The sequence below is a fragment of the Nelusetta ayraudi genome, unplaced genomic scaffold (assembly GCF_046127955.1).
Source record: "Nelusetta ayraudi isolate G7.1 ecotype Tasmania unplaced genomic scaffold, CSIRO-AGI_Nayr_v1 ptg000088l, whole genome shotgun sequence".
Taxonomy (NCBI): Eukaryota; Metazoa; Chordata; class Actinopteri; order Tetraodontiformes; family Monacanthidae; genus Nelusetta; species Nelusetta ayraudi.
Window position 1 is genome coordinate 630,526 of NW_027466138.1, and position 24,657 is coordinate 655,182.

The window sequence follows — 24,657 nt, forward strand, 5'->3', positions numbered from 1 at the left end:
GAAATATATAATGTATAAAACTACATGTGGGTGTTGCCTGCTGCAGACAGTACCCAGTGTCCTATGAAAAGCAAAAAATAAAGGGATAGAAAAGAAGAGCGTTATTCAACTCAAATCAGTTTTTCTCATAAATTGACAAACAAATTCCCTTCAATGTCTGTGTTCTGCACCTAGTAGTTAAGAGCAGGAGGTGAACATAAGTGCAACCCTAGTAGGTGCAGGTTGAGGTAACGGCACTCCAGCCAAACTGAAGAACACAACAACATTGCTGTTACATTTGAAGAGGGGACCTTGGTTTGGATTCCATCTTCAACTCCTGCAGAGTTGGCGTGACTGTCATTTGGTATCAGCTTTGATTCCTGCATCAACTACAAATCACTGTGTTTGTTTGTTTGCCCAGAAGAACAAAATGAGTCCAGCAGAGAAATGACTTGCAGTTCATTCTGGGATTGTTTGAAGCAGCTTGTGGAGAGCGTCGCTGCCTGGTCCACCTCAGCTGGGTGCCATATTATTATTATTATCATCATCATCACTATTATTGTCATCTCACTTTCAATAACCGCTTCTCCTGCATTGGAGGTTGCAGGTGGAGCTGGAACCCTGCAACCCTGCAACCCCGGGGCCCCAGCTGTGCTGGGGGGAGGACAAGTGGCCTGGGCCCATAGACACAAACTACCATTTGAACTAAGTGCTTTATTTTGGGGGCCTCATTATCTATTTTTTTTAATGTGTTGTAATGGCCTCTCCACGGCAGGTTGTGATCGGACATTTTACCCCACCGTAAGCAGTTACGCAAAGTCAGATTATATTAATATGTAGCGCCAACTGTCAACTGTCTGTGCAGCTTTAAACTTGGATTCCTACCAGATGACTGCCTCCTGTGTCTCGCTCCCTTCAATGAACAGATATGTTGTTGCGGTTCTCTTCAGGAACTTGGCCAAAGCGAAAAAATGTAATAAATTTGAAAAAGAAAAGCATACCCAAAAACAAAACAAAAAAAATCTACTAGCAAAGAAGGGGCAAGTGGGTGCTATGTAGGAGAATATTAGTGGAACCTCTATCAAAAATACTGTTACTCTTTTGATGAAAAGAAATACACAAAAGTTGATAAAGTCTACACATCAAACTAATGGCACGTACATATACAGGATCAATACAAAATTAAAACATTAACATTTAAGCTGAAAATTTTAAAAGAAAAAAAAAATACTCTTTTTTTTAAAAAAAAGGTTGAAAGTGCTAGGATTCAGATTAGCTCACAGAAACCCAGGGAGGACAAACTTAATACATGCCAAAAGCTTTTTTTTATTTTTATTTTTTTATTTTTTAGGCCAAAATGTTTACTGGCTTTTGAAATTTATGGCAACTCAATTAAAATTGCTACAAATCTGGCTTAAGCCAAGACGTCTTTTTCACTTTGGATCTTATAGATTAAATTTGAGTTTTGCCTATTTTAACATTTCATGGTATCTAATAAAGGTGCTGATATCAAATTAATTTAGAATCAACAAAAGACTTGGTCATTTTCTTTAAGAGTCACCATCAACATGATGACTTTGGAGGGCCGAGAAGCTCCTTCCAATCATTAAAGCACAAAATTTCAGACTGAAAAAGTGTGATTTGATCAAGCAGTGAGGAGGTGGAGGAGCTTCCTCCTTTTCAGCAGGAGCACTGACACGATCGGCGGCAGGTTCTCCTCTCTAACACCAGCAGATATAGTGGAACACCTGCAGTGGAACTTCCTTCTTTCTTTCTTTTCACGAAAAGCAATTGTGCAAAAATAGTTTCTTCTCCCCAGGTTTTGGTAAGAAAACAAAAAAAAAAAAAAATGAGGTGATGTGTTGTGTTGTTTCTTTTGAGGTCCTGTTTTATATAAAACAGAAAATAATACATCATACAAAGCAACAAGTCAACAAACAAGACAATGAAATGACTATCAGCAATGATCCCAAGCTGTGCCAGCACCCGCGAGTCCCTCTGAACTTTGAATATCAAAGACGAGGAATGGAGAGACTGCACTCTTTCAGACATTGCTGTGTTTTTCTTTTTTTGTTCTTTTTGTCTTTTTATTATAGACCCTTTTCCTTTGACTCTATGAAGCAGCGGGGGAGGGGGAGTGGGTTCACTTTGTGCATGGTTTGAGCTCACTGTCCATCTAATGAGAGCTTGAAATGTTCTAGTGGTCTACAGTTGTTTTCCATCAGCAACCGTAGCAACGAGCAGCAATATGGACTGTATCTTCTTGTTCTTTTTAATTATGTGCTGTATTTTCTTCCTTTCTTCTTTTCTTTCTTTCTTTTCCTTTTTTCGACTGGATGGTGATTGGCTAAACCTCGTGGCAGCTTCTCTTTTTCTCGCTACAGCGGCGTATCACTCACATATTTCTGAATATTTCAACACATCGGTGACGCTGTTTCAGCCACAGACAGAACATGACATTAAAAAAGCACCCGGTTGACTTTGAGGCTTGGCTTGACTTTGGGCTCAGGTTGGTTGGTTGGTTGGTTTCAGGTTGGCGGTGAAAGATTTCATAGCAATCTAACGTCCGAGGTCGTCACAACGACGAGCGTTGAGCGTCATTTTGAGATTTTCTCACAGCGCAGAGTTTACATTTTCCTCTAGAGGCCTTTCATGTAGCATCCCTATGACACAACCTACAAAGTTCAGATCCTAACAGGTTATTAAGGCACTAGCAGCCTTCTAGAGATATTGCCATCCACAGTTCTGATTTGGCTAAACTAACTCAAGTATAATAATAATAATAATAACGAGTGGGATATGACAGAGAAAGCTAAAGGAAAAAGTTAATACTTCATCCATTTTTTTCATCAAAATGCAAGATACAAATGTAAACCTGCCAGACATTGAAAACATCATCACTTAGTTTGAAATCATCTACCTAAAATACATCTTACTGAGATAAAAGCAATAATATATCCATATTTTAGATATTTCGTACACTGCAATAACATTCTTTAACACATTTTCCCATCTGTCACTGTACTAGGTTTTTTTTTTTTTTTTGTGCCATTCACATATGTCAGGGTTTATCATCACCTTGATGATGCATCTTTATTCAAAGAATGCCCTTAGTAATATTGGTATCTTACTCCACAATACTAAATGCTTTGTATGTTTGGCCACCCAGAAAGAGCTGTTGCGTTTTCTATGAAGTGAAGAGAAAGCAAAGGATTCACAGAGAGGACAGTGAGGAGGAAGAGAAGGGCTCCCAAAGGGGATTCCAAATGGTCTAAGTGCCTTCTGATGAGAAAAAGTGCTTCCCTTAAGGAGGAGTGAATAATACGTGTGGTTTTAGATAGTTTTCAACTAGTCTATCGTCTTAAAATAAAAAGTGTGAGGCCGTTTGTTTGAGTATTTTTTCTCAAGCCTGAGAGCAAAATGTGTTTTTTTTTTTTTTTTTCAGTCACCGAATGCTTTGATTCAAACTGACTGAAACTCTACGAGGATCTCAGTTCCAAATCAAGGAGAGCAGCAGGGAGGACGTCGGACTGTCCTCATCAGAGACGCCGATGATCTACCGCTCTCGTCATTCATCCCAAGGAAGACTTTTTACCTTGCGACTCAATACGTTTGGCTCTATCTCCATTTCAGTTCTTCATTCCTTTACTCATCTCTTTCCTTTTTTTTTGTCCTGGTCAATGTCAGTTCCAGGTTATGAGGCTTTCTCACAAATCATCATGAAAGGCTTTCAGGCATTCTACCACATTTTTTATGAGTGGATACTAAAAAAACAAGGTAAAGTAAAATATTCACTTCAAACTCTATTTTTTCCAGGGTCAAAACAATAATAAAAAAAGATGGAAAGAGGGGGAGGGGGGTAAATGGGGGAAGTAAATGAAAATTAAAATAAATGGGTTAATACATTTATATTGCTAAAGAATAGGAGAAAAAGCCCAGATATAAGCTGCTTGTTTCCTCTTTTTTCTCTTATGGGGATTGACTTTCCTTTTAAGGCTTAATCGAAAGCTTTTGTGCGCTTATATTTAAGGCTTCAAAGTGTTTGAGAAATGACTGATAGTGCACAGCGGCCCAGCGGATCCACGCCGGGCCCTCTGGGCCGAGGCTGGTGTCGAGGTCATCTTGGCTTGGCAGGGCTGGACCTAAAGGCCGGCTTTCCTCACTGGAAGGCCTGGTGGAAGCGAGGCAGAGTGGTGGTACTGAGGCTGGAGCTAAACACTGATGGGAGGGGGTGCAGGGGTCCGAGCCCCAGACCCCCGCTGGAGCTCTGTTGCTCCTGAGGTTGCGGTTGCAAAGAGGTAAGAGGTGATGTCGCAGCTGCTGCTGCTGCAGCGACGGCCGCGCCGTGGGGCTCAGCAGCATGCAAGGATGAGGAGGAGGAGATGGAGGAAGAGGAGGAGGTCGCCGATGAGGTGTAGCCCATGACCAGCCCTCCTGTGCTCATGGGGGCGCTGTAGGCTGGCAGGTTGAGGGGCAGGAAACTAAGCAGGTGGGAGAAATCCATGTTAGCAGCGCACAGAGACTCGGCGATGACTGCGGGGCTCTTGGACAGCAGGGGGTCTGCGCAAAGCTCATCCGTCAGGCCCGAGGTGGGCTCCAGACCGTCCTTTTGGGGCGAGGCAGCAGCGTGGGACTCCACAGAGGGAACTGGGCCCGGAGACCCACTCTGCAGATCCATGAGGAAGCTTTCCATCTCCACTTTCAAGGGCTTGTCCAGCAGGTATGAGGTAGATCCCAGCTGGTATTTGGGGGCTGGCTGGGGCTGGTGCTGCTGCTGGGGAGCTGGAGGTGGATGGTGCGGGGGCAGCGGAGGAGAGTGGTGGTGGTGGTGGTGGTGGTGGTGATGATGGTGGTGGTGGGAGTGTGGGTGCAGAGGTCCGGGGGATTCCATGTGACAGCCCATGCTCACGGCTGCGGACAAGGAGGTGGGCATCAGGGAAGGGTGCGGGTGACCCACGCCAGGGTTGGACATGGCCTGCAGGTGGTGCGGGTTGTACATGCCCATTGGGAAGGGGCCGCCACCGGGGAAGGGTTTCCCCATCATGGGATCCTTGTTGGAGCCCATGCCACACATCATGGGACTGAGCTCCTCCTTGACGGAGCACGGCGGCGATCCGGAAGCTAAGAGACCCAACATGTCCTGAGGCTCGGCCTTGATCTTCAGCAGCTCCTGCGAGTGGCTCTTCTTCACGTGCCGCGTCAGGTGGTCCTTCCTGCCGAAGCGCTGGGCGCAGTACTGGCACAGGAAGTCCTTGCGGCCCGTGTGGACCACCATGTGTCGCCTCACGTCCTTGCGCGTGTAGAAGCGGCGATCGCAGTTGTCGCACGGGTGTTTCTTCTCCTTGGTGCCGCCCGAGGACTTCCCAGAGTGGCTCTTGAGATGCTCCAACAGGACCGGGGTGCTCTCGTAGGTCTGCATGCACACTTTGCAGGTGAGGTCACCCGCGGTGGCAGAGTGCATGGCCACGTGGCGCTTGTAGCCCAGCTTGGTGTTGTAGTGCTTCCCGCACTCCTCGCACTTGAAGGCCTCTTTGTTGGGATCATGGGTCTGCAGGTGGTTCTTCAGGTGGTCTTTTCGGTGAAACATCTTCTCACAGAACGAGCACTGATGGGTCTTCTGCGGAGAGTGTGTGGCCATATGCCTGCAACATCACAACAGGACAAACAAAAAAAAGCTCTCGGTCATCAAGGTTTTCGTGTCAAGCGAACTTCCACACGCGAGACCTCGCTGCGTGTCCGCTTCCTGCCCATCGTGCAGGTGAAAGTCTTGCAGCTGAGCAAAAAGAAGCAGTAGAAGTATTTGAACATACTGGCCCACATTTGGCCACGCTCGGCAATCATTGGGTGATGTTAACAGCCAACCGACCTCAACTCGTGTCCTAGAAGAAGCTGAAGATTTAGTTGCCAAATCATCTGCAGTTTATAACGTACATCCTGTAGCGCGTTGGTGCGTTAGCACAGCAGCTGCGCCAACACCTTCAATTGTTTAATAGTTTAATAATTCATTTGGTTATCGTCCCGTTGGTCTCTGATACTAAACGGTGACAACGCTCAGTTTCTTGGAGCAGAGTTGAAGCTCACAGAGTTCAGTGTTGGCGGACTGATTGAAACTTTGTTGAGGAATCTCTGAAAATCCCTCAGTGTCAGTGTGTTGACAGCATCAGTGGGCTCAGTCACTGAGTCTGGATTATGATTTAAATGTTCTGGAAACTGCGTTTTGCTCCACGAGTTTTCCTGATATGAAGGTGATGTGATGTCTTAGTGTGATTCTCTATGGGTTCTCCAGCCGTGGTGTCATAGTGAGGATGACATGAGGTCTGTTCATTTAGGATGGACTGCATAAGAGGTCGCTGATATGACGTCATATACATTTATATACAGGTACTAACCGAGAAATTAGAATATCAAGTAAAAGTTGTTTTATTTTGGCGGTTTAACACAAAAGATGAAAGCAACAAATGTGCAAGCGCGGCCTCACCTGAACAGCTTGTACTTGGAGCTGAAGGCCTTGCAGCAGTGCGGCTGTGAGCAGTGGAAGGGCTTCTCGCCGACGGCGTGACTGAGCGCGTGCAGCCGCAGCTTCTCCTGCGAGCCGCACAGCGCCCCGCACACCAGGCACTCCTTGACCTCCTGCTGCTCCTGCCGCTCCTCTCTCTCCTTCCTGCGCTCTCTCTCGGCCCGTGGCAGTGGGCCAGCACCACCTAACGCCCCCCTGGTGGCAGCGGCCGCTCGTCCCTCGTCCTCCGTCAGTGCAGTGATACGGTGTGAGGCATCAGCGCCACCAGCTGCCATGGCAGCCTCACGCAGCCGCTGCGGCCATCGAGACGGACCTGGAGCGCCCCCTGCCTTGCAGGCTCAACAACACCGGAAGTTTTGTGTCAAGTTTTTGAGTGTGTGTGTGTGTGTGTGTGTGTGTGTGTTCGTGTGTGTGTGTGTGTGTGTGTGTGTGTGTGTGTGTGTGAGAGTGTGCGTGTGTGTGAGAGTGTGGACACCAATGAGGGGCAGTTGAGGGGGCGTGTTGAGAGGAAAAAGCTGAGTGATCAAGCAGAGAGAAGAAATGATTCCAGTCTCTGTGGAGAGACGCAGAGAAGAAGGCAAGTGAATGCTTTGTTTCCCACAAGGTCCGTGTTGCGTGTGTGTCACACATGCTTTGAAAGTAAATGCACATTCACTAAATAGATTAGAATACTGAAAGAACAGAAGAAACGCCTGGATGAATCCCACACTGGGGAAATTTGCATATCTACAGCGACGACGTCGTGCAAAAGAAGGAAAATTAAGAAATAAAATCAAATATTTGTAGAGTGAGAAAAGAGAAAACAAGATATGAAGACGAATATTAAGACAAAACAGACAAATACGCACTGTAAAAACACAATTTTCCACCACTTCCAGTTTGCTCACCTTTCTGTGTCGCTGCTCTTCTCCTTCTTCTCGCTCTCTCCCTCCTCTCCAGCAGGCCCTCTCACCCGGTCCCAACAGCTATGGCTGGCGGTGAGGAGCAAATACTGCTTCGCATTTTGGCCGTTCTGCAAAAACACACAGCAGAAGAGACCAACATGGTGGTGAGTTGAAGGTTTTGGATTTTAACATAAATAAGAAGTAGAAGGAAAATACAACAGGAACAGAAAACTCCATTCTGTGTTTATTATTGAATTCCATGTTAACCACATCTGTTTGAGTGCACAGCTCAGGCAAATGTTTGCTTACTCTATTTAGATTTTATTTTTTTGCCTTTCCTTCTCTTTTTTTAATTAATTAATTTATTTTTATTTTTTTCATATTTATCTCATTCAATCATACATTCCTTGTCAATTGGTGTCCAACATGTTCTTGTGGGTGGGGGGAGGGTCAAAATCAAAGTATATATGTTTATATATGTATAGATAAAAGAATATACCTTGATCAAGGCTAGCTGCCGTCTTGCACCAGCATATTTCTAAGGAAGCCCGGTGTGGACATCCCAGCTGCTTGGCAGCGTGTTTGGTATTTAGGGTGAACACTGGCGTCCTCCAATAAACCACCCATGAAGAAGAAGAAGAAGGTGGACGAGGTAGTTCACTGGCAAGCACAGGAGGGGGTGGCTGAGTGAAGGAGCGACGCAGTCTAAGATGTGACCACTTGATGTCGCTGTTTCTTCTTCAAAATCTCCAGTTGAAATATTACACAAAACTGTACACACTGTAGCAACTGTACAATATACAGTGTTGGATTGTACAGTAAACGGTACTTTAGCGGTTAAAGTGTAATTATATCCTATCTCAAAGTAAACAGTAAGACAGAGATAATAAATAGTGGACGTCTAAAGAAATTCCACCCTGTGAATAAACGGCCGGTTCAGGCTTGCTTGTGGTCCAAACCTCCAACCTTGGAACTGACATCTTCTCTAATAAAGACGTTGATGTTCTCAGGCAGTAGCTGAGCTCTGTGTCCACTCCACTGCTCCACTGCTCCACTGGTCCACTGCTCTACAAAACCCTTTGACTCGGGACGCACACGACACCTGCCTCATAGAGCCAAATACCAAATTACAATGAGCAACACAAGAGAAGTGTTTGTCCTGACCTCTGTGACCTCTGTGACCCCAGCTGGGTGACACACAGTGAGTCCTAAGGTTGTGTCAGCGGTGGAGTCGTGGAGCCGTCAGTCATACAGAGAACGTAGCGCACGTTTGTGCACCGCCAGAACAAATTTCCTTGATGCTAAAATAAAAAAAAGGATGTTCTGCACAAACTACACAAACTACACAAACATTTCTCTTCCACAAGGTCGTAAAAAAACACATGGATATATGTATATATGTATATATGTATATATATATATACATATATATATATATATATACATATATATATATATATATACATATATATACACACATATATATATGCATATATATATGTATATACAGTAGATATAGATATACATAAACATATATGTTGCACCACCACTGCTAGCCACTGCTAGCCACTGCTAGCCATGCCAGTGTGTGCACCAGTGTGTGAAATGCAGGGGGGGTTAAGGGGGGGGGTCGGAACCCCCCTTAACCCATGAGACCCCCTGAAAGCTTCAAAGTGCAAATTATTAAGCGGGTCTCACATTTTTCTCACTAAATGTCACTAAAATAAATAATAATAAAGATCACCTCGTCTAATATTCACTTTTTTTTTTTTTTTTTTTAAATATAATGAATGAATGAATGAATGAATGAGACCTGGTGTTAGCAGCCCTGCTGTCAAATACAAAGTTGCATCCATGAACTGCTGCAGTGTCACTGCAGGCCTGCTGCAGGTTGAAGACACCTCGGGTTCTACTGAGTGACCACCAGGAGGAACATTGACGAGGATCCACACACTGGTGCGCACGCATGAGGCCTTTTTCCTTTCCTCCCGTCTGTGTGTGTGTGTGTGTGTGTGTGCGCGTGTGTGTGTGTACAGTGCTGCTCTAAGCAGACGTGACAGCTCTGGCGATATGTGGTGGTCCTCACCCAGCAGGGTGGGTGCAGCGGGTGACACACATGCCATTGAGCAGCAGCATCAGGAAGCTGGGCTCCATTGTTGCCGTGCTACCCACGTCGCACATTCCTGACCTGGACCATCCATGCTGCCGCGTTGCCCCCTTCACTGCAGCAGCAGCAGCAGCAGCAGCAGCAGCACATGCAACAAACAGCACCCCCCCTCCACACACACACACACCTTGTTACTGACGACGTGTTGCACAGCGACAGTGCTGTGCTTTATGTACAGAAGCCAAAGGAATCATCAAAGTTTTTTGTTTTTTAAAAAAATACAAATCAGGCAGTAGGTCAGAGGTCAGAGGTCATATTCCTTCAGAGCAGCGCAAACAGCAGCGGCAACTAAACATTAATCTATATGTAAATCTAATCTAAATATATATTTTTATTATATATATATATATATATATACATATATACATATATATATATATATATATATATATATACATGTACACATTATATATAAGATACAGTACATATATAATGTGTATATACTATACACCTGTACACTTCTGGTTGGATGCTAACTGCATTTTGTTGCTACTTGTGATGTGCTATGACAATTAAGAAGATTGTGATCCAATCTAATGTAATCTAAAGTAATCTAATGTAATCACATGTCAGTGTGAGTTCCTCCCTCACAACAAGTGTAACTAATTATATTGAATTGCTTATTTTGTTTAGTATATTACAGTGCACTATTGCACTGTGACTGCTGCACCATTATCATTGTTACTACTACTACTGTTAACCTTTTATGTTACTATTATTCCTATTACTGTTGATAGTATTACTATATACTAAATGCTATAGTGTCATACTCTGCATCTGCGTGCCATCTTTAAAGAGAAATCTTTTTCATAACTTTGTATTTTATAAAACTTATATTCAACTTGCCACTTTTTTCAACTCTTTTTTTTCTTTTTTTTTTACACTTTCATGCACAGTAACGTCAGGTCCTGCCACAACAACGCTTCACTGCCATGTGAGCAGACGTGGGACAAATAAAATCTTTGAATGTGCAATGAGCCGCCGTGCCGCCTGCATCCAGGCTTCCATTGAGAAAGAGCAGATGTTGCTGTGACGCCGCTGCAGCTCTGCTCACTCCTGCGTGTAAACGACTCCAAAAGCAGCGGCAGAAGTGAATTGCCACTTTCCAACGGGCTGCCTGGGTGTCTTTAGTTTCTGTCTTGGATGAAAGAGCTTCCACATTCCTTTCCTGCGGGGTCAGAGGTCAGCCTGTGTACCGCCTGCCTGCCTGCCAACCATGGCTCCCACATGCTGAGTGACTAGTATTAACCCCTCCGCTGCCTGCTTCCACACGCAGCAGCAGCAGCAGCAGCAGCAGCCGCTGCCGCAGCCGCAGCAACAACATGCGACAAAAGGTTTCCGCTTCCACCGCATTCCCAAATAGACCAGAAGGGGGCAGCGCCACGGCCGAGCAGGGAAAACAAGGTGCGAAGCAGTGCAGAAGCTGCTAGATCAGGATAGATAGATAGATAGATAGATAGATAGATAGATAGATTGATTGATTGATAGACAGATAGCCAGATAGATAGATAGATAGATAGATAGATAGACTGATAGATAGACAGATTGATAGACAGATAGATAGATTGATAGATAGATAGATAGATAGATAGATAGATAGATAGATAGATAGATTGATTGATTGATTGATAGACAGATAGCCAGATAGATAGATAGATAGATAGATAGATAGATAGATAGACTGATAGATAGACAGATTGATAGACAGATAGATAGATAGATAGATAGATAGATAGACAGATAGATAAACAGATAGATAGATAGACAGATAGATAAACAGATAGATAGATAGACAGATAGAGCCACTAGTAATAAATGACAGTACAAACAGCAGCGGCCTCAGTGAGGGCAGCAGTGAGGGCAGCAGTGATGCCGCTGCTGTCCAACATGAGGATGATGTCAGCAGAGAACAAACATGGACTCAGGAGCTCTTCAGCAGCCTGAGGCTAAATATAGTGTGAGCAGAAATAACTGCATCCTATATGAAGAGACTCTTTTGACAATGAGGAGAATAGCCACACATCAATATGCAGTACATCGTTTACAAAACTCACACTGCTACTGCAACTACACAAACTGTCCGAAGACGCCACTCGCTGCAAACAACGCCTTGAAGAAGTTGTTGACAGAGTGAGGCGGCATTAGACGCCGTTGCTTCTTTTTCTAATTAATACAGTAATAAAGTCCACATCATGATACCCACCATTGTTGTATACTACAGTAGAGTTTTTCGTCCAATCATATTCCAGCTGGTTTGTGTCGTCAGGATCTATGAAATGTGCCTGAGGCCTCCAGAATCAACCTGCCCGCTGCCAGTGAACGCACCGCCGTCAGCTGTGATCTGAGCCAATCACATCTTGAGTCTGCGCTGCCGAGGCTAGCGAGCTGGACTGTGATTGGATAATCGCTGGTGAGAGCCAGGCAGACTTAACTAACCCCCGAGCTCTGCCGGCAGGAGGAGTTGAGGGTAAACTACCGGATCATCAGCAGTTTGTAATGTCAACGTCGTGCAGTGTCGCTGTTAAATACTCTCAAACAAAAAACAACACAGTTTGTTTGGCGATTGTCTCGTTGGTGTCGTATATAAAGTGGCGACAAGTTGAACGGACAAAGTTGTTTCACCTCACATCGCAGCGCTTTAGCTGGACTTGTTAAAACTTTATTGACAATTACTGATGTCTCCAAATGGACATTTATATTTCATTTTTGGACAGTATTGACGGTATTATGGGGTGTATTGATTCAGGCAGGCCAAGTACGACGCCGCTGAAGGCCCGGACATGTGGGTGCTAGATAGAGCATATGAACTGAACCCTGCTATTGTTAGACACGTCAGTTCACACATCTGTGTGAACAAAATGTGTCATCAAAATCACCTTTTTTTTTTTTAAGAATGCAGAGTGGCAGAGAGCATTCTGGAGCCACGGGCAGAGAATGGTCTCATGCTTTAGAAAACCTTGCTTATTGCTGCCTCTGCACATCGTGCACAACGTCACTGTCTGCTCCACATCTGCTTTGGTTGTTGGTTGTACATGGATTGATTTTTTAGTGTTTTTTGTAACCACTGTAACTACGGTATGGTTTAGTTTTGAACTGTTTTTAGTGCTGCAGCAGTGTAGCAAGTTTCATTAGCATTAAGCTACTTCTTCCAATGTTTTCTCTCTCTGTTTTACTCTGGAATCCCAGGCTTGCCCTCTCAAGTCTTACTTCCTCTCCACTGCGTAAATGTTTTCTGACCTGAGGGCAAAGCTTCACACATGGGGAGACCAGGGAGGAGGTGGAGGTGGAGGTGGAGGTGGAGGTGGAGGAGAAGGATAAGTAGAAAGCGAAAGGAAGACGCTGGCCCTCAACCAGAGCTCAGTGGCTCTGCTGTGCCAAACCTCAGCCAGGCAGTCAACCAGGCAGCCAGCCAGCCAGCCAGTCAGCCAGTCAGTCAGTCAGTCAGTTAGTCAGCCAGCCAGTCAGTCAGCCAGCCAGCCAGCCAGCCAGCCAGCCAGTCAGTCAGTCAGTCAGTCAGTCAGTGACAGTTGGTCGCAGCCGCGGATGCAGGGCAGGGATGTGGCCATCGCATCGACACTCGTGGCCCGGTGTCCCGGGCTAAAGATAGACGGTGCTGTGGTCAGGCTAGGCGGGAAGAGGGCAGGGCTCATCCAACTGTCACCCAGAAACACCTTCACCAGAGCTGCTGCTGCTGCTGCTGCCTGGCTGGCAGCAAGAAGAGGGAGTTGGGGGGTAAAGATTCCAGTTTGAAGTTTTCAGACTGGAACGGCCTGGTGGGGGCGCTGGAGTCGACTTTACTGCTCTTACTGGAATTTACTCATCCCTGAGAAATAATAGTAAATCAGAGTGAATAGACAGAAACAGGCAATCTCAAATAAAACATGTTAAAGAGGTGCAAGGCCCAGACAAGTGTGCAACACTCAAGAGATCATCTCAAAAAATCTTTGATAATGATCTTACTGACTCACTGACTCACTGACTCACATCTAGAACCTAATGATGAAGAGTGTCGTCACCAAAGACTTCCACATTTTTGGGGCGAATTAAAGATTCATCATCTAACCTGAACCCCAAACCTCTTCGTGCACAAAGCAGCAATACGAGTGAATGCTAAGATGAGCTAACAAGCTAATGAAACCATCAATTATTAATTGAAATAAATACTTCAGTGATTCTGAAAATTGTGTTTTTCCACAGACGATACAAACGGTTCTGGTGAAGCAGCTTGAAATGCACCAAAAGACCTTCAGTTGTTCCTCTCAGAGACGACTCAGAGGAAGAACTCACAAGAGCAAACAGTTGGCAAATGTCATCAGGAACTTCTCAAAAGATGCGTTAGCATTAGCATTAGCAACGACAACGACTCTTGTTGAGCAGAACAACCTTCATTTTGCCTTGACCTCATTTCCACTTCCCTGTTTCACTCTCTCAGCCATCCTGCTGCCATCACATGGAGAAAACACAACTGGAAAACACACACAGGGCAATGCAAAAACAATGCATGATATACTACGTTGTTGTATACTAGGTGTCTGTCATATGCCATGAATACTGCGTGTACTGCATACAGTGAAACCATCAGCAAAACTCAGTCTATTTATTTATTGAAGGTATATTTTTTTAAGTCGGAAGCTTTGTTCAAAGTGTGAATTACTTCAAAGTGCTGCTGTCTGTGTTAGCACCGTTATCACGCGTTCACATCACAAAGAGCCAGAGTGTGTTTTTCATATATATATTAAAAAAAACATTCCTCATGCGTCGGCTTCCTGATGCATGGCTCCTCAAAACTGACAGAGTCACTGCTCGCAGGTCTGCAGCTCCAAAACAATCTACAGCAACGCAATAATGTGCATCACACATGCATGTAGGAATACCTCATTCTTCACCACTGACAGTGCATCTGCAATACACACAATACACAACACAGTTCAGTTCAGTGGTACATGGAGAACTGAGGGCCACAAACCATGTGAGCATCATGGTGACTCTGTGTGTGTGCGTGTGTGCGTGTGTGTGTGTGTGAAGAGAGAGTGAGAGAGAGAGAGAGAGAGAGAGAGAGAGAGAGAGAGAGAGAGCGAGAGAGAGAGAGAGGGTGAGTTTGTGCAGGAGTGAGAGTGGGGGAGGGGTGTGTGGTTATCATGGGGGAAGCCCTGGTAACAAGGAGTCCTGACTGCGTTGACATGGGATCCACAGCAGCAGCAGCAGCAGCAGCAGCCTGGGAGCTGCTGGGCTCACTGCCAGCACTGCCAGCACTGCCAGCACTGCCACTAGGCTGCAAGCCAAATGCCATTGGCTCCCAGCACCCCCCCGCCACACACACACACATTAGATGAGAGTTATTTAAAAGGGTTTGCATGAAATGAAGATTAAATAAAAATAGAAAAGCGAGTCTTTGTTTCCCCCATTAGGCTGACAAGTGTGTGAAATGTATTATTTTTATATTGGTAAAACCTGAACATATTGCCAATAAATACATTATTATATCATTATGTTATCTGCCAGCCGCCATTTTTAACGGAAGTCTCCCGACAGTGAACTAAATACCAGAGGGTTTCAGCAATTACTGGCAATTGAGCGACTTGTTATTATTTCTCTTGGTCCGTTAGTGCCGCTGATGACAAATGCAGCTCTGAAGACGAAGATGAGAAACATTTTGGTCACGTGAGAAGTTGCAAAGATAATCTTTAAAAAAAATAAAATAAAATAATAATAATAATAAAAATCTATACTTTGAGAAAGGCTCCTCCATGTCCTCACTTGTTTCCACTAACAATGCCTGTAAATTTGCCACCCAAAGACAGAAATGCTAGAATTTTGTGTGGCGGTCCGGCGACTTCACACGGCCGCCCAAACATCCTGGAATGTTGCGTTTTTCCACTTTGTGGTTCATTTTTACGGGCAGCAAGAAAATAGCCAGAGTTCTGCAGACGCAGTGCGGAGTTAATGGAGTCACTTCCCACTTAGCTTATAGCTTAGCTTAGCATGCAGCACACACGTCGTGGGGGGAGGAAACTGCTACGGCATCAGAGAGAGCAGGACTTTTACCTTTGTATTTTCCTCCTCCAATGAATTCCCCCTTTTCCATCTGCAAGCGTTTTCCACTGGGCGGAAACTTTCAAATTCCCCTAAATTACCTGCGTTGTTTGTTGTCGCCGGCAATGTCCAAGGAAAAAAAGGCACTTTTGAGTCTGACCTTTCACCTTTCTCTTGACTCCGGTCACTCGGTCACGTTCACTTCCAGGTCATGTGACCTCTCTGAGGGCTAGAAGGTGGACCGGCCTTACCAGCTGTTTCTCACTCCGACCTGAAGAAGACCGAGAACTTCTCCTCAGTGAGTGTCAGAAGTTCCCTTCAGGGAAACTTTCCCCCAAACTACACACACAGTAGTTCTAATAATTCTCATTTATAATAGTCATTTTAGTGAAGGAGGAAATACAGCTGTTTGATGACTGACAGACTGACTGTTAATACCGCTGCTTCAGGTTCGACGGGCCGGCCAGACTAAAAAGGCTTAACGGGCCGCATATGGCCCCCAGGCCGTAGTTTGCCCACGCCAGTGTTCTGCTCCTTTGTCGCGTTCTCATGTTGTGTCATGTGAGTGTTTCTCAGGTGTAGTTGACACCAGGCCACTTCCCTTTGGTTAGATTACTGTGTGTGTATGTGTGTGTGTGTGTGTGTGTGTGTGTGTGTGTGTGTGTGTGTGTGTGTGTGTGTGTGTGTGTGTGCGTGCGCATGTACAAAACACACTGTATAGCACTTTGTCACATCCCAGCTATTCAGAGATAGTTTAAAAATTTCAATGGCTGCGTGAAAGAGTGATACATAATGCACACACACACACACACACACACACACACACACACACACACACACACACACACACACACACACACACACACACACACAGAATGGCAGAGTTATATTGAAACGCATCCAGCTCGCGGCCGCGGCCGCTGCGTGCACCGACCACTGGGACACCTTTGTTCCCAGCGCTGCCACTGGCTCTCTCTCTCTGATTCACATGGGGTCAGCAACAAACAATCTCCAAGTTTGGCAGCGTCAGCTCAGCTTAAAACAACAGGCATTGTTACAAAGGCCTTTGTTTACCAAAATCTAAAGGTTCCAACAGATCCCAGAGCCGTTTCCACTCGTTTTTCCTTCCCTCTCATTTGACGCTTAATGTTCCTCTGCTGCCGTGTTGCTGCTTTGCTGTGCGTGGCCCACAGCATCGCATCCAACACTCTGTGTTTGAGGGATGTGTATTGGTAAGAGGTGTGTGTATGTGTGAGTATATATATATATATATATATACATGTCTATTGTATGTATGTGTATTTATACATATACACGCACACATGCACACACTCGCAGTCAAAAGTGTGACACACCTGTTTCTTCTCTATCTTCACTGCTTTCCCCACTGTAGATGCAAACTGAAGACATGAAATATATGAGCAAGATATGAGGATTAATGTGGCAAAAGAAAAAACAAATCAATCGCTAAATATGTGTCGTTATATATATATATATTTTATATGAAGGCGGGCTGTTCTAGATCATCAAAAATATAGACATTGTTTGAGTTATTTCATATTTTTTTTGTTTCATACATATTCCAGATGTGTTCATTCATAGTTTTGATGCCTGGAGTGACAATCTGCCATGTCAATAGTCATGAAAATGACAGAAAAACCATTCAACCAGAGGTATGTGTCCTAACTTTTGACTGGTAGTGTCTGTAAATATGTTTATATAAAATATTAATACAAACACACACACATATATGTATGTATATATATACATATATATATATATATATATATATATATGTATATATATATACATATATATATATATATATACACACACATATATAAATATACATATATATATTATTTTTTGTTTGTTTGTTTTTGTTTTTTAATATTTTTTTATGCTCAAATAAAGAATTAAATTTAAAAAAAAGATATTATATATACATATATATACATATATATATATACGTACATACATACATGTGTGTGGTCGGTGTGTGTGTGTGTAGGTGGTAGTCTTTTTTTAAAAAAAATAACATTCTTGCATAAACAGGGCCTTGAAAAATGGTTAATGGGCAGCTTGCATTCCTGGCATTTTTTGAAACTTGATCAGCTTCTGAGAATTGGAGGCTGCTGCCCTGCACCTTGAGCACATGACAGCCATACGACACCAGCAAAATGGAAGGCAGACTCAGAGACACACAGCAGGGCTGAGATGCTGGTGGTGGTGGGGGGAGGAGGGTATGGGGGGGGGGGGGGGCAGTTGTTGACAGGAATAAAAGAGTAAAGACAGAAAAGTGAGGAAAAACAATCGATGACGCCGGTAAAGCAGCTGCAGGTCACTGCAGCAGAGAGCAGTGGAGGTTCACACCAAGGAGCCTTGGAGCTGAAGCCAAACACAAAGCAGTGTTAGGTCACAGAGAAGAGGTGGAGGGACTTGTTCTGAGTGAGCTCTCCTCCCGACTAGTGTCAGGAGAACCTCAGTCATTACTGGAGCAGTAAGTCAAGACTTTGTTTTCTCTAGGATTTATTCTGAAGGGCGATCTTCACACTTCCCCACCTACAATCCATGCTTGGTTCTAGTTGAATGTTCTGCATCAACACCAACATCTCCAGAAAAATAACAGCTATATGTTTATAAATAAACTCACTTGAACACTTTCCAAACTCACCAGTCAAGTACGGTGGCTGGCAGGGACAATTTAGGATGTGAATAATGCAATGAGATCAGTGTGTGCAAAACGTTTTTAAAAGTTCAAGACACGTATTGTAAAGACACCCAAGCAGTAGGAATAATAATAATAATAATAATAATAATAATAAAGTGCAGTGCTATAGTGCAGCACAGCTTCATCCCTGTCATCGGCCAGACACACAACACACTGCGCTGAATGACTGCCATGTCAAACAGAGGTCCTCCAACACAACACTCTAAATCCTCCACCATTATCAGCAGTTTCTTTCATAACTGACACGAGACTGTAGGTGTAGTGTAAAGGAATAATATGCAAATCAATATATTTCAAGTTTTCATTTCTTTGGATTTTGCTGATCAGGTCTTGCAGCTTAAAAAAACAACTCAAATTTTATTCAAATTTTCTGAGTTTGTGGCTTTGTGGTTTTAATAAGCTGAAAATCTTAATCAGCAAAGTTACAAGAAGGAACTGCTTGAGATGTCAATTTGCATGGAACGGCTCAATAGAATGTGTTGCTTTCATCTTTTATGTTAAATTGCCAAAATAAAACAACTTTTACTGGATACTCAAATATTTCTGGGTAGTACCTTTATGTTGAGAAGACACAATGAACCTGTGGTAGAGACGCTATGAGGAAAAGAGTATTAGATTGAGGTAGAGAGAAGAAGGTGCGAGGTTACGACCTGAGAGCGATACGACTGCTACGAGTTACGTCTTCCGTTTTATTATTTTTCTGCTTGAATAAAAAAAAGTGAGTGAAAGGAAACTACGACTGCTTCTTGCAACGATACAACAGAACCTCATGCAGCGACTCTGAGTCATCGGTCGCTGCTGACACGGAGAGCAGATCTTCTTCCCGTCCACAAGGGGAGCTGTGTCAGCACACCAGGCACCACATCACACCACGTGGTCCATCCAACGTCACTCCAACAAACATCCCAAGAAAACACAGTCAGACTTGGCCCAGACGCCATCACTCAGGGCATCCAGAAGGTTCTCGCTGGCCGTGCTGCCACGCGTGACGTTCAGAAGTGACTGTCAGGCTTGGAGGACACCGCCAAACACTTCAAATTTATTGGCTTCATATTTGAGAAGATTGGGAATTCAGCAACAGACTAGTCAATGATTATCACATTAGTACCACAGGGAAGCCTGAAGCCTGAATCAACCACCACTGGGTTCAGTCGGGATAGAGTAGATAAATAGCAACCATGGCAACAAAGAGCTCCACACACACTAATGCATGTGGTCAATCTATACTGACTGACTATTCCAACTATGTTCTCGGACTGTTGGGAAAAGTCCCTCAAACCCTTGGCTGAGCCACGTCCTGCCGACGCTGAGACTCAACCTAGAACACAACACGCACGTCCTCATCTCCAACCAGGCACATGCACTTTATATGCAGAGTTGCTACTGGAAGTCACATGCACGCCGAATGAGACCATCCAGCTGAACCAGTAGAGTGAACGGGAGGCTGACGATGTGATTGGGCCGGCCGGGCCACACTGTGGCTGAGGGGGAAAGGGAGGGGGGAGGGAGTCACATGACCAGGTCCAGCAGAGAGTGTTATAATAGGCCCCCTCTCGGAGCAGAGAGGCAGAGGCTGGATGTGAACCAAAATCCCTCTACCACACACAGGCTGGCCATTGTTGCCTATTCACTGGACTCCATCTCAGGGCACTTTATCATTCAATTAGGACAGCTTTCACACTGCCCACCACAGAAAAGAGGCCTTCAATCAAACTGAAAACTTCACACTGGCCCTGGAGGGGACACAGAAGGGGGACTCGCAGTTGTCACCCCACTTTCATTTTTCCAACTTGTTGTTCGGGGAAGACAAAAAGAGAGGGAAGGGAAGAGAATAGATGGAGAGATGCAAGGGAAGAGGAGGAGAAAGGAGGAAGTCCCTCGGCAGTGCCTCAGCGTGCTCGCCACTGCGTGTTTATCAAGTTGATGGAATGCAGTTGAGAGCGTGAGGGTTATTACTTTGGTGAGCGGTCACGGAGGAATGGAAAGCAGAATTGGGCAAAGGAGAAAAGAAGTGGGGAAAAGTCAGAGGTAGAAGAAGAGAATGAGGCCATCCTGTACACTGGAGGACATCATCAGGTCTCCTGAGGAAGAAGAGCAGAGCCGGTGCACTGGGTGTGTGGGAGGAGACTGATGAAGACACAGCAGTAGAGGGAGGCATCCAGGTGGAGGCAGCAGCAGAGTGAGGCATCCAGGTGGAGGCAGCAGCAGGTGGAGGTGAGCAGCAGATGGAGGCAGCAGCAGAGTGAGGCATCCAGGTGGAGGCAGTAGCAGAGTGAGGATTCCAGGTGGAGGCAGCAGCAGAGTGAGGCAGCAGCAGATGGAGGTGAGCAGCAGATGGAGGTGAGCAGCAGAGTGAGGCATCCAGGTGGAGGCAGCAGCAGGGTGAGGCAGCAGCAGGGTGAGGCAGCAGCAGAGTGTCATGATGATGAACAACCGAGGGCAGAAAAGATGACAACACAAGTGGGACCAAGCTGCCACTCAGTGTTCAGCACAATGCTGCAGCAAGCTGTCACCTGGGTCGACACTGTGGCCCAGTCTGAACAGAACCACAGCCCATCTGGACACTCGCTGACAACAGTGTGGACAGTCAGCCCGAAACATCGGATTACAGAAGGAATCAGATTGACCTGCAGTCTGAACGCAGCCAAAGACAAGTGTTCAGCACTGTGCCACCAACTCCACCTACATCGAGAGTGATCCCATCTTGTATGGAGTAATGACTGCACTCTTTATTTACCTAATTACTGCCGTTGTCAACAACAACAACAGCTGTGAACTGGCCAATTGCATAGGCTTCTGAAGCACAGAAGCAATTCTGTTTGTGCTGATGCTGTTATTACAATTACAAAGTGCAATGCTGTAGAGCAATAGTATCAAATCTAAAGGTTTTTAAAGGTTTACTGTGTGTTGTTTGTCTCTGACATTTTATCAGACTGGGACTTTGTAAAAGCGACTTCCGTCTGCAACTCCAGGTCAGAGCTGAGCAGCCTGAAGTTTGTCATGTAGTTCACTGTGCAGATCACTGAGAGACACAGTAGCAGTGGAGCACAGACTGCTGCCATCAAAATGACAAACTGCTCTTGAAGAGGTGAACAACAGCTGTTGCTGCCGGATGTGCAGCAGAAGATCTGGATGACTGATCTCGGGTCAGTGCGATGCAGTGTATCCACCATTACTACAATTATAGCTTCAGCATAGCTGTGAGTGTGGACAGGTCTTTGTATGCCGCTATGTTACTGAGCTCTTTGTCTCTCACTGAGAGTCCATATCGTGATATATATATATATATATATATATATATATACATATACTCTATGATAGAGTGATATATATATCACTATATGGACTTGTTTGCCGTGTTTGTCATATTACTGCATATCCAGTTATCATTTGCTTATTTTTGAGAAAGTATTGCAGTTATCCATAAAAATGTTAAAACTGCGCTCCGTGGTGTTTTGCCTCTTATGAAAAATTGTCTTTTCAAATTCAAAGGCACTTCAAGTGGGTATTCTCCATTTTCATGTTTCAGATATCCTATTTAATTTGTAGAATCCATATATAAGCCAGCATTGATACTCATCTGTAACGCATTTAAATACTAATTATGATGATAATATTGTCATTTTAGCCTCGAAGTAAGTAAGGCATGCGTATCCGTTCAAATATTCAAATGTAATATTCATATTTGAATATTTGTATTTCATAAAAAATATATCATGTAATATCAATAGTACAGTAACTAAGCTACATGACATATTGAGACACTTATTTACACACATAGCAAAAGGGTCATTAAATTATTAAAATTAGTAACTGAGGCCAAAATCCATTAGTATTGTCATAATCATATGTTAGTAAAGTATTTCCATGAACCACGCAGGCAATCATTTTCCATCCAAAAAAAAAAAATCCTCTTGTAGTTGACACTCAACATGTGACTAAACACGCAGCAATGTCTTTTAATATCTGCAACATGGAGCAAGAATGTCCGTCTGAAAATGCCCATTAATGAGTCAGCAGACAGGATGTAACCGGAGCTGCGTCTGGGGAGTCAGAGCATCTCCTGAGTCACCAGTGCTCCTGAGCAAGGCTGCAGTGACAGTGACAGGCGAGCGAGCTGCTCCTCATATAAACTGGAAGGAAAGGAAAAGGAAAGGCGGGTGGGAGAGTGTGGAGTGAGTGGAGTGAGTGGTAGCGCCAGTCTGATGACACATCGCCCGCCTGCCCGCCGCCCTACTCTTCCTCCAAAGCCACTTTTAATAAGGCCTCAGCCGCCCCACCCTGCACAACAATCCCCACAGTCACTTCATAACAGCAATTCAACCTAAATTTCCAAATTCACTCCGGCGCTTTTACAGATGCAAAGTTACAGAATAGTATAGAAAACTGTAATATAAAGCCAAAAAAACCCAAACTCCATTACGCTGCTGATTTAGTTTGAGATGTAAACTATTTCAACTAAGATGTCATTTCCAAAGAGGCATTTGAATTCCTAATTACTTTCCTCTCAGTAGACCAAAGTCTTATCAACAGTCTTACTATAATAATTATAACCTTTGAGATCAAATATTGGCAAAGAGTTCATTCGTTTCAAATAGATACCGATCAAAAAACTGCTCTCAGAAATAAAAAGCAGGCTGACTGTCGGTTGGTGTATACACCTGCACTCATCTTCTGTTGATTTGTCATCTAGCGATAAGATCAATGACATGGATCAAAACTTTATGGCTCTGTCCAATCAATGTTTGTTAAGAGGCGGCAGCGTAAACAGCCGCGTCATTCTAGCCTCACATCAATCACGTCCAGGGAGGGGCCTCCAACATTTTCTCACATCTTCTAATCAAAATCCAGCAAAAGGCTACAAGGACGTAAGACTGTGACATCCAGATTTAGATCATAGTGTCGTCAAGCTTCACCACAGATATTCAGAAATATAAGTGAGTCAGATATTCTTCCAACATTACAACATTAAAAAAAAAAATCGTAGATGCCAAATTTGAAAAAATAAAATAATATGAAATGAAGATCATGAGGTCCTCAACCCAGTGTCTCTCATTGTGAAGCAGGTGTAGTGATGAGATTTCAGACCTCGCGAGACGTATTCAACAGTAAGCACTGTTCACTCTGCTTCAGGTCACTGCAGGCAGAGGAAGTGACCAGTGGCCACAGATGATCTTCAAGCTAAGCTATGAGCTAACCAGCGCTTCAGGTTACGTACTGCACCGAGTCTGTTAGTGTCAGAGAGACGACCCCTGTCCCCTGTCCCACCCCACCACCACCACCCAAAAAAAAAAACCACGGTGTTTACTGCAGTGAGAGAAAAGCCTATTAATAAATGTGTCGAAGACAGCCGGGCGGAAGTGAAGCGGCCTGGGGGCTGTAAACTAAGTGTTGGGGCAAAGGATGAAGGAGGTCGTCGTGTCGCAGGAGGGATCAGGAAAAGAGAGGAGAAGAGGTGGGATGGAGAGAAACTGAGATCTATGAATATGGACAGAAAGAGGGAGGAGAGAAGGAGAGGAGAGAGAGAGAGTGGGGAAAAAGTGTGTGTGTGTGTGTGTGTGTGTGTGTGTGTGTGTGTGTGTGTGTGTGTGTGTGTGTGTGTGTGTGTGTGTGTGTGTGTGTTGTAAACCATGGGTGCTGCTTGATGGATGGATGGAGGTCTTGAAAAGCCACAGCTGCTCCGCTCTTCCTAGAAACAGAGCCACAGGGAAAAGTGGCAGTGTGTGGTTGGTGCATTCTAACATCCTCCTACTATTTCTGCACAGCCGTGGAGAGCAGCAGCACCGCTGCCAGCAGGGCAGGCAGGCAGGCAGGCAGCTAATGACACCACGTGCTGCTCTCTCGTCAATATCGCTCTGAACACTCAACACAGCATCAGCATAAACATCACCATCATCATCGTCACCACCGTGCTGCTGCTGGAAGAAAGTGAACAGAGAAACACACTCGGCACAGCGCCACACAACAAAGGACTTCAGTGATAAGCAAAGTGTCCCAAAGCAAAGCCTGCTCATAAAATATAATGGATTCAGGAATATGGTGATAAATTTTCCAAGTGTCCAATAACTCTAATTACACACACACACACACACACACACACACACACACACATATACATGTACAGGGTACTACCCAAAAAATTTGAATATCCAGTAAAAGTTGTTTTATTTTGGCAATTTAACATAAAAGATGAAAGCAACACATTTTATTGAGCCATTCCACACAAATTGACACCTCAAGCAGTTCCTTGTTGTAACTTTGCTGATTAAGATTTTCAACTTATTAAAACCACAAAGCCACAAACTCAGAAAATTATTATAAAATGTGAGGGTTTTTTTTAAGCTGC

At 44.4% G+C, this 24,657-nt stretch overlaps 1 protein-coding gene across 1 annotated transcript in view; it reads right to left on the bottom strand.

The window, feature by feature from the left end:
* Positions 1–1,809: 1,809 nt before the first annotated feature.
* plagl2 (pleiomorphic adenoma gene-like 2) overlaps positions 1,810–24,657 on the bottom strand; it is a 28,419-nt gene continuing 5,571 nt past the window's right edge. The window contains exons 2-4 of the mRNA XM_076045834.1: positions 7,384–7,508; positions 6,458–7,049; positions 1,810–5,621 (exon numbers count right to left, since the gene is read on the bottom strand). Coding sequence (XP_075901949.1) covers positions 4,139–5,621; positions 6,458–6,771 — 1,797 coding nt within the window. The 5' untranslated portion in view covers positions 6,772–7,049; positions 7,384–7,508 and the 3' untranslated portion in view covers positions 1,810–4,138. The remainder of the gene's footprint in view (positions 5,622–6,457; positions 7,050–7,383; positions 7,509–24,657) is intronic.